This window comes from Egretta garzetta, unplaced genomic scaffold (assembly GCF_000687185.1).
Source record: "Egretta garzetta isolate BGI_Z169 unplaced genomic scaffold, ASM68718v1 scaffold448, whole genome shotgun sequence".
NCBI classification, from domain to species: domain Eukaryota; kingdom Metazoa; phylum Chordata; class Aves; order Pelecaniformes; family Ardeidae; genus Egretta; species Egretta garzetta.
The window spans coordinates 2,369,068-2,379,220 of NW_009260497.1; the positions used below are offsets into that span (position 1 = coordinate 2,369,068).

Here is a 10,153-nt window from a genome sequence, read left to right on the forward strand (position 1 = left end):
GGACAAGCTGGAGTGTAAGTGGCACCCCGGGGTTATGGGCTGCCAGTCATGGGCTGCTGGTCATGCTGCATGGAGGGGGGACCGGTGCTGCGTGGAGGGGGGACTGATGGCAGAGGCATCGCCTGGGGGTACCCCTAAGGAGGAGTGTGGGGCTGGGCACTTTCTAATGCTGAAATGTTAGAACCATTTGGGAAACCTGGCTCCTGGCTGGGTTATTGCTATGAAAGGACCCCATTTGGCATCGCCTCTCTGCTCCTGCCTGCTGGCACCCGTGTCCAGCAGCCGGGATGGCTATGGCTTCCCCCCATACCCCACAGCCCAGTACAGGCTACAACTTGCCCGGGCTGAGCTGTCGTGGTGCTGCTCCCACCCCGCAGCCCTGACACTGAGTGCTGGCTGCCCAGGGGGCCCGGGGCTGGGCTCTAACCAGTGCCTGGCTTCTCTTCTCCCTCCAGTTATGTTTCGCCTCTATGATACCGATGGGAACGGCCTCCTGGACAGCTCGGTAAGCCTTCCCTCGGGAGAGAAAGCCGGGGCCAGAGCCACACAGGGCGCTATCGGGGTGCCTGCTCTCCCAGCGCAGAGCTCAGGGCTAAACAGGAGTATGGGAAGGGAGGAGGAAGGCGGCAGCGTTTGCTGGGAGGCCGGACCGCAGGGCCAGGGGAAGTACACCAGCTCTGCGGCATCTAGCAGCAGCTCCAGAAAATCCACCCACTGGTAACTGCAGCTCTACATCAGGTCACGGTGCTTCAGAAAAGTCGTGCACACCCCCCCGCCCCCCGTGTGTTTTCTCTTTGTGCTCTGAGTATCTCCCTCAAAACCCATTGCAAATAAAAATCTGTTTTGTCAGAGCAGTTTTTTATGAGGGAGAACCTAGTGCAGGTTTTCAGGCAGATTTTCAGAGAAAGTGGCACCCAGCACCCACGGGGGAGAGGGGGCCGCTGGCACCCTGTGCAGCCTCGGGCATATCGAGGCGTAGACCTGACACGTCCCCGCTTTGGGGGATGTGCTGCTCGTGCCTGCTGCTGTCCCTAAGGGCTGGGTGCTGTCGCCTTTCTGTGCTCAGGAGCTGGATCGTATCATCAACCAGATGGTGCACGTGGCCGAGTACCTGGAGTGGGACTCCACCGAGCTGAAGCCTGTGGGAGATCGACTATGACCATGACGGGACAGTGACGCTGGAGGAGTGGATCCGGGGCGGCATGACCACCATCCCCTTCCTGCTCCTCCTGGGGATGGAGACGGTGCGTGCCCCTGCGGGGACCTGCTGCGGCCACATCCAGCCACCCTGCCCGTGCCTGCAGGAGAGCGGGGGGGGGGGCAGGGCGGCGATGGAGAATGTGCAGGGACCACGGGAGGGCACCCTACCCCCGGCAACACGCCGCACGCCGTCCAGCACCGCACAGCCCTGCAGCAGCCCCTGGCCCCTGTGCACACCCCTGACCTGGCCTTCACCCCCCCACACACAAATCCTCACAAGCTCCATTGTGAGCTGCGTTTGTTGCCAGCTGCCGTGCCCAAAGCAGGCTGGGCTCGCTCCTTGCTATCGTAGTGCACTCCGGTTTTTTAATCAAAAAAATAAGATGAGCAGCTAAAATGCCAGCTCTTCTCCTGGGAACAGCCTCAAAGAGCAGAGGTGAGGTGGTTTGGGATCCCCCCTTATTTCCCTGTGTTGTTTTATCATCCTTTTGGGCTTCCTTTCATCCAGGTGCATCCCTGGTAACAGTTTGCAGGGAGAATCCGGGTTTTTGCTCAGTGCCTATTCTGGTGTTTGCTTCCCATAGCGAGGTGGAGGGGGTTGGGGGGGAGGAGGTTTTCTGGCAAGAAGATTCAGGAAAACAGGGAATTTTAAGTGGCTCCTGCAAAGTGCTTGTGCCTGGACCCAGGCTCGCTTCGGTCACCCATGGTGGCCTGGCCCCAGAAGTGGAGTCACCCCCTTCCCCAGACGTGGAGTCATCCCCTTCCCCTTGGCCACCAGCAGAGCATCCCTGTAGCCGGGCTGTGCCGAGGGGCTGCGGGGAGCCAGAGCTCGGTGCCAGGAGTGCCAGGAGCCCAGTGTGACTGGGGAGCAGGGGGCCCCAGCCACAGGGGTGCTTGAGGGACACGGGGAAGAAGGGGAGCAGGGGGAGCCCATGGTCCTGCTGGGGCCTTTTATGGGACGAAAAGCTGATAAAGTGGTGGGCTGGGCCCCTTGTCGGGGGCATGACCCCCGCACCCTCCTGCCCTGCAGAACGTGAAGGACGACGGGCAGCATGCCTGGAGGCTGAAGCATTTCAAGAAACCCGCCTACTGCAACTTCTGCCGCACCATGCTGCTGGGGGTCCGCAAGCAGGGCCTCTGCTGCTCCTGTGAGTCCTGGCTCCCCCAGGCCAGCGGCTCCCACCCCATCTCAGCACCCTGGGGAGGGGGGACTGGCCCCAGTTGGTGCTGAGCCCTGTGGGCGCTGCAGGGCAAGCGGGGAGGGGGCAGCGCCCATGCCGGGGGGTGATGCTCACCACCACCTTCTCTCCCACCAGTCTGCAAGTACACCGTCCACGAGAGGTGTGTGTCCAAAGATATCGCCTCCTGCATCAGCACCTACATGAAATCCAAGAGGAACGCGAGCGTGAGTAGGCGACCAGTGTGTTTCCGAGCCAGCATGTCCCCTGGAGCCCTCCCTCCAGCAGCAGCTGGCCCCTTGGTCTCCTGCCCTGTCCCCCAGGGTGTTTTCCCCAGGGATTTGCCCCCTGGGTCCTGGGCAGCAGCTTGCTGGCATTCCCAGCATCCCAAGCCTGGCAGAGCCAGCTCCAGCTCCAGCCCCTGCAGACCCGCAGGACCCCCAGCCCCGAGGTCTGCTGCAGGGTGGGGGGCGGGTGCCCCTGATGTGCCACACAGAGCAACGAGGAGGGCTGGTTTGGATCCGTCAGCATGCCTGCACAACGGGCCATGCTCCGAAATTGCAGCGGCAGCCCTTAGGGGAGAGGGGGTTCCCGTGGGGCGGTGGGTGCTGTGCTCGCAGTGCCCCCCCCGCACCTTGCAGGCGATGCAGCACACCTGGATCGAGGGCAATTCCCCTGTCAAGTGCGACAGATGTCACAAGAGCATCAAGTGCTACCAGGGCATCACCGGCCTGCACTGTGTCTGGTGCCAAGTCACTGTGAGTACGCGGGGGCGGGGGGACCCAGGGTGCACCCCGCAGCGCACCCCAGCTGGCCGGCCCCCGGGAGGACAGGGTCCCCAGCAGGAGCTGGCTGGTGTCCCCTGCCCAGCGCCCCTTCCTCCTGCCCCCTTCAGCTCCACAACAAATGCGCCTCCCACGTGAAGCCGGAGTGCGATGGGGGCCCGCTGCGGGACCACATCTTGCTGCCTTCCTACATCTGCCCGGTCGTCCTGGTAAGTGCCGGGCAGCCGGGACCCAGCAGGGCACGGCCACGGCCGACCTGCCTCCCCCCGCTGCCGGCGCTGCCTTCTCGCCTCCCGCCTCTCTTCCCCGAAGGACAGGCAGTCCCACTGCCGGAGATCGGAGAGCGACTCCCCAGCCAGCACCAGCCCCGAGGACAACCAGGGCTTCAAGTTCAACTCCACCACGGTGGATGGGCAAGGGCTGCAGGTGGGTGCCTGTGCCGGGCCGCCGGCGAGCTCTGCTGCGGGGAGCATACTGAGCCCCACCGCGGCCGGGCATTCGCAGCCATGCTTTCTGCCCTCCAGATCAGCCCCCGGCCCGGGACGCACCCCCTCCTGGTGCTTGTGAACCCCAAGAGTGGAGGAAGGCAAGGGGAGCGGTAGGTGGGAGATCCTGCTGGGGTAGAGCGTCCCCCCTGGCGTCGGGGGCTGCTGGTCCCTCGGGCACCTCTCCCAGTGGGGGGCTCGCCCCCGTGGCATCCCTCACACCTCTCTGTTCCCAGGGTCCTTCGGAAGTTTCACTACCTGCTCAACCCACGCCAAGTGTACAACCTGGACCGCGGCGGGCCCGCGCCGGGGTATGGAGATGCTGCAGCTGACCCCCTGTCCCCTCCTACTAGCCCCCCGCTCCCCTACATCACCCCTTGACTCTACTGGCTTTCTCCAGGCTGAGCTTCTTTCGGGACACTCCGGATTTCCGCGTCCTGGCCTGTGGAGGGGACGGCACGGTGGGCTGGATCCTGGACTCCATAGGTGAGTGAGCAGAGCATTGCCCGCCCGTGCCCTCGGTGATCTGCCGCGGGTTCCCAATATTCCCCTGGCAAGAGTGGGGCCGACAACGTCTCCCCTGGGCTCCCTCTGCCTGGGGGAGGAGGCTGCCCTGGCCTCAGGACACAAAAGGACATGGAGAGGAGCAAGGGAATGAGCCCTTGCAGCCCCAAACCTCTCTTTGCCCTTGAATTGCAGACAAGGCGAACTTTGTGCAGCACCCACCAGTGGCCATCCTGCCCCTGGGAACGGGCAATGACCTGGCCCGGTGCCTGCGCTGGGGAGGAGGTGAGGCTGGGCGAGCGTCGCCTGGGGGGCGGCTGGCCTGCGGGGACCCCTGGTGTGGCTGGGTGGGTGCCATCCTGGGGGAGGGAGGGCTCCAGGCTCTCGGTACGAGGCTCAGGGCTGCATCTCAGCCCCGGCACCTCCTGAGGGTGCCTCTAACCCCTTCCAAAAAGAAGCAGCCGCTGCTTTCTAAACCCAGATCAGCCAGGTCCTGCCCGGCAACCTTTCTGGTCTGCGAGAGGCGTGCTGTTAGCCAAAATCTCTGCCACTGATGCAAGGACAAGCCGGGCACCTCACCAGTGATGCACCAGCAGCCCCAGGCTGCCCCGGGTCCTCAGCATCCGGCTACCTCCAGCCCCATGTTACACATCCACGCTCCCCTTCCTCCTCTTTCATCCTCCTCCTCCGACTGCCCCCTTTCCCTTACAGGCTATGAAGGAGGCAACCTGATGAAGGTCCTGAAAGACATCGAGCACAGCACAGAGGTGATGCTGGACCGCTGGTACATAGACGTCATTCCCAGTGACAGGGAGACCAACGGGGACCCTGTCCCGTCCACCATCATCAACAACTACTTCTCCATCGGGGTGGTGAGCACTGCGGGGCAGGGATGGTCCTGAGGGCAGCCCAGAGCATGAGTTTTAGCTGGGGGGAGCAGCAGAGTGCAGGGCTAGCAATGGGTGCCCAGAACATGCCATGGCCACCGCAGCTGCCTGGCCACAGCAAAGCACAGGGAACTGCTCTGGAGGCCAGCGGGGCCGGGGTGCTGCCACCCCAGTGCAGCCTCAAACCCACCCGGATGAAGGGATTCCCAGGGGCATTTCCCACTCAGCCGGTGGGAAGTGGAGTGGAGTGGCCGGAGCGAGCCAGCCCAGCGGGCGCGCTCAAGGACTGCCAGCCTCCCACCCCTTCCTCCCTCCCTCCTCCTGGACTCATCCTTTGCCCTCATCCAAGCCAGGCCTGAGCTAATTCTCAGGAGCAGGGGTCTTTCCCTGGTGACATTCCTCAGGGACCCTAAAAGCCTTTCTAAGTGTTCAGTGAACTCCACATTGTGGCTTGCACCTCCCAAGCCGGGGACTCTCCCTCCCTGCTCTTCAACCTCCCTCTGCCTCCTGACATTGTTTTTCAGGTTTTATTCTCATTCGTAATGGCAGCACTTAAATGCATAAACAGTTGTGGAATCTCTGCCTTCCCAGCTGAGAATGTTTGATAGCGAGTGTGGAGGAGCTTAAGTGGGGCTCAGGGCGGGCTGGCGTCTCAGGGAGATGCCCAAGATCTGCTGGACACCCCACCTGAAGCTTTTGCTGAGACGGCGCCCATCGGCAAAGCCCCACTTTGGTGCTCTGACCTGCGTTCCCTTGTGCTTTCCTAACCCAAGAATTTTCCCCAGCCCCAGGGGTCGATCTCAGGAGCAGTGGGGCCCTGGGGGAACAGCAAAGCAGAAAGCGCTGCTTTTCCCAGGGACTTGCAGCATTTTTGTCCTGGGCCGTTGGTGCCCGAGTGGCACCACCATGGCGTGGGTCACCCACCCGGCGGCGCTGCCGGATGCTTCTGGTTTCACAGCAGCTCCTGCTAACGCCAGGGGACGTCACTGCAGGTGGCATTTGATGATGGGTTCCTAGGGAGGCTCAAACGCCCCCCGCTCCGCATAAGAGAGGCTGTGATGAGTTTCAGGAGAGCTGTCGGGGTGCAGGGTCCTGGGGCATCCCCCAAGCCCCACCACGCGCCCTTCCTCCCTCCCTCCTCATCACCTCCATGCAGAGCCCCCGTGATGAGGGAAGGAGGCCAAGTGCACTATGCCTTGCTTAACGAGGCCGTTTAATGCTTTGCAAGCAGCCTGGCTGAGGGTGCCTCCGTTGACTTGGCACAGCCCCCCACCATGCTCCTGTGCCATGGGGGCTGGCGGTGAGGGTGAAGGGCTGAGCCCCCTTACCCTGGTGCCTGCTGGTGGGGTGCAGAGGATGGGGGGTTCTTCTCCCCTGCTGACATCTCTCTACTCCCTCTCCCCGCAGGATGCCTCCATTGCCCACCGCTTCCACCTCATGCGAGAAAAGCACCCTGAGAAATTCAACAGCAGGTAAGGGCTGCCCCGGGTGCCCCCTGAAAGCTGGGTGCGGAGGGTCGCCCCGTTGCTGCCGTGCTCCACGCCGAGGGGGTGTGCTGGAGCCTGCTCCCCTCCTGCGGCGCAGCGTCATTCATGCTTTATAATTAGCACCGAATTCCAGGCCAGGCAGGAGCGGGGCAGGCAGTGAGGGCTGGGCAGGCAGCAGGTCGCAGCTTGCTCCTGCTGTGCTCGGTGTGCATGGAGATGGCGTGACGGCAGGCGGAGCCCCGGCTAGCAACCCCTGTCCCTGTGTTTGGAAAGAACCTGCTAGAAAAACCCCAAAGTGTCCAGCCCTGCTCTGAAATTCAGCTCCCGCTTGGAGCCTAGCACAGCGATTGATGCAGGGGATGAGCAGTGGTCAGGGGCTGCCTGGTGGGGTGCTGGGAGGGTGCTGAGGTGGGGGACGTCCCCTCTGCGGGGTACCCTGTCCCCAGAAGCCCCATTGAGTGACGACAGCCGGCGCTCAGCTCTGGTGGATGCACCCGTCCAGTGCTGAGGGACCACCCTGCACCTGCATCCTTCCCCTCCGCAGGGTGCCGGAGTCAGGGTCTGCCTGAGCCACCCCCTGTCCCGCTGCGCCATGGCACTGGCTGGCCCCCCCCACCGATGGCCCGTGTGCCCACTGCCGGCCCATGTCCCTGTCCTGCCACCGGCTGGGCTGGGGGCGGCTGGGATGTGGCACCGCTCCCAGGCCTGATGCCGACACATCTCTCTGCCCCAGGATGAAGAACAAGCTGTGGTACTTCGAATTTGGGACATCGGAGACCTTTGCAGCCACCTGCAAGAAGCTCCACGACTACGTCGAGGTGGAGGTGAGTTTCCCGGGTGGTCCCTGGCGCCAGCTGTGGCACAAAGGTGCTGTGGGAGACGTTGCCCATGGGTCCCTTGGGCAGGACTTTTGGCCATTTTGGGAGAGGGTGCGGCAGCAGCTCTGACCCTGTACGGTGGCGGGAGGGTGCGGTGGCTGGCAGGACCCGCTCTCCCACCGCACGGCGCTTGCCGCAACGACGGCCAGCTGCAGGCAGAAGAATAGCCCTGTATTTTTCCCCCACTTCCAGCTGTATTCGAGAGCGTGCCTGGAATATTCTCACTGTAAACTCTGCGCCTGCTCCCAGCCCTCGTTGGATGACATGGAAACAGCCTTTAATTAGAGCGGGGAGGAGGGCCCATGGTTGCTAAGAGCGCTGTCGTTCCTCCGCTCATGCTGTGGGGTTTGGGACGCACTTTGCCGTAAACTTCTGCCTCTCCATATCTCGGGATAAATGGCCCTTTTATAACTCGGGCTTGAGGGCAAGAGGGGAAAACCATCGCTTGCTGCTGAGGGCTGGTGTGGGTCAGGCAGGGGGGTCCAGGGTGGCTGGAAGTGGGCAGAGCCCCCATGGCCGAGGGCAGAGTGACTTCGAAGCCTGTTCCGACATGGGGCGCTTTACCCCTTCCCGAAGCCCAAAGTGGGTAGCAGTGCCCTTGGCAGCCGGTGGGAATGGGCAGGAGCAGGGGCACGTCCATCTTGCCCGTTCACTGGCTGCGCACCAGCATCCTGGGGCAGATAAAGTCTATGTCTGCAGGGTTGAATGCTGCCGGAGATGGGTGCAAGGTGCCCCCCGCTCCTCACGAGGTGCCCCCCGCCCTCCTCACCAAGCGCACATCAGCGCCGGCCATGCCGTGCCGGCAGGAAAGCGTTAATCCCGCAGTATTTGAAGTTGAAAGCGGCAGCCTGTCCCCCCTCCAGCTCCCAGGCAACTGCCAGCCTTGCAGAGAAATGGCAGTTTTGTTTTGGAAATTGGCACTCATCCCCCTGCCGCTCCTGGAAATGAATTTGCTTTTTCCCCAGCTGCAAATTTCTACTTCCAGCGTCACTGCCAACGCGCCGTCAGCTGCCCCTGCTCAAAGGGGCCATTGTAGCTCGCTGGCACGCTAACAGGGGAGGGCTACGCCAGGCGAGCTGGCTCCCTGCACGCCTGTGCGTGGGCAGGCGTGGGCAGCCGTGCTCCTGCCCGCCCCAGCAGCATCCCCGGAGGTGTCGGGGGCGATGCCGGGCTCCGCCAGGCGTGTGGTGCCTTCTCCATCCCATGAGGAATCGGAGCCCTCCCGCCTGGTGTTGGCCGCTCAGCGTGTCAGGGTCTTTTCTGTTCCTACAAACCATCCTGTCATTGAGATGCATTGAGAACGAAAGGGTTTACATCCTTTAGGGGCCTTGCAGAGGCAGCTCGTCACCCCCAAACCAGAAGATTCCTGCCTTTCGCTTTCAACGCGAGGCTAAAAATAAGATCTTGGAGTGCCAGGGGAGGCCGAGCGGCTCTGAACGTCGCTCGTGTGCGCACCCCACTCCGTGCGCCAGTGTGCTCGGCACTTACCGGCGGGCTATAAAAAATAAGCTCAAGACCTTCGCTCCTGGCGAGAGGGAAGCAAGCAGCAGTGGGGACCCATCAGCCCATGCTCATCCCTCTCAGCAAAATGAGAGAGGGCAGAAATGCCACCGCATCACCCAAACGTGGGGGAATAGTGTGCGGTGTTGGCTGGAGCATAGCGGGGCAGGTAGAGAGCAGACACGTGAAGGGACCGACAAATGCTTTAGAGAAAATGGGAAAGCGGCTGCTTCCGCCGGAGGTGCCTGGAAAAGGGACCCAGCGTTGTCAGGGCAGTGCAAGAGTGAGAAGACCTGAAGTTAAGAAATGCATTTCCCTGGCTGCTGCTTCCAGCCCTGTGGGAAAGCTGCAGGCAACGGCTATTTTGCCTTTTGCAGGGAATGTTCAGCTGGGGCAGCCCTGCCGTACAGCGGCACAGCCTGGGGTGCCGGTTCTGTGCGTGGCCTTGTGGTTTTCTCTCCAAACCCCGACATTTTTCCCTCTGACACTTTTTCAATCGCCTCCCTCCAGCCCCATTTCTAGTTTCCAAATTGCGCTTGAAGACAAACTGGTTTGAGTTAGTTTTGAGGCAGCCAAACTTTCTGATTCCTTGGGGTCAATTTGACCGAGGAAGGTGGGGAAGCGTGTGCTGGAGATTCTTGGATGGAGGTTTCTCTGGGGCCAAGGTGCAATTGTATCCCATTCAGGGTCGCAGCACCGAGCCCAGCGAGGTTTTGCGTGCTCCCATAGGAAATTCGCGTTTCAAAACTGCCATCTTGGATGTGGGGTAAAATTCCTATTGAAACAGAGGGGAAAGCAGCACAAGGCAGGGGAGGCGGTGGCTGTCAGCCCTGGAAAAGCAAAGCTGGGGGGTGTTGGTTTGCACCTCCAGCCCCAGCCACCCCGGGGCAGGGCTGCTCCAGGGACCTTCAGGTGGCACGTTGGACTTGGGGAGCCCCGCTCTGCTGGCGGGCAGGCAGGGAGAGGAGGCTCCGTGGTGCCAGGCACCAGCTCCCCCTGGCCTGACGGTGCCCCTGTGCCCACCAGTGCGACGGGACCCTGCTCGACCTGAGCAACGCGTCCCTGGAGGGCATCGCTGTCCTCAACATCCCCAGCATGTACGGCGGCTCCAACCTCTGGGGCGAGACCAAGAAGCAGCGTGGTTACAACCGGCTGAGCAAGAAGGCACCAGAGAAGCTGCATGCCACGGTGGTCACCGATGCCAAGGAGCTCAAGTTCTGCGTGCAGGGTGAGCGGCGGTGCCTGGGGG

At 62.3% G+C, this 10,153-nt stretch overlaps 1 protein-coding gene across 1 annotated transcript in view; it reads left to right on the plus strand.

The window, feature by feature from the left end:
- Positions 1-10,153, plus strand: part of LOC104131289 (diacylglycerol kinase beta-like) — an 18,019-nt gene that overhangs the window by 5,645 nt on the left and 2,221 nt on the right. The window contains 17 exon segments of the mRNA XM_009644448.1: positions 1-14; positions 456-505; positions 1,067-1,143; positions 1,145-1,244; positions 2,231-2,348; positions 2,517-2,605; positions 3,020-3,136; positions 3,274-3,372; positions 3,476-3,589; positions 3,688-3,761; positions 3,885-3,959; positions 4,049-4,134; positions 4,348-4,437; positions 4,864-5,024; positions 6,447-6,511; positions 7,260-7,350; positions 9,931-10,132. The exon segment at positions 1-14 is cut by the window's left edge and continues 33 nt beyond it. Of these exon segments, the coding sequence (XP_009642743.1) occupies positions 1-14; positions 456-505; positions 1,067-1,143; positions 1,145-1,244; positions 2,231-2,348; positions 2,517-2,605; positions 3,020-3,136; positions 3,274-3,372; positions 3,476-3,589; positions 3,688-3,761; positions 3,885-3,959; positions 4,049-4,134; positions 4,348-4,437; positions 4,864-5,024; positions 6,447-6,511; positions 7,260-7,350; positions 9,931-10,132 (1,622 nt within the window).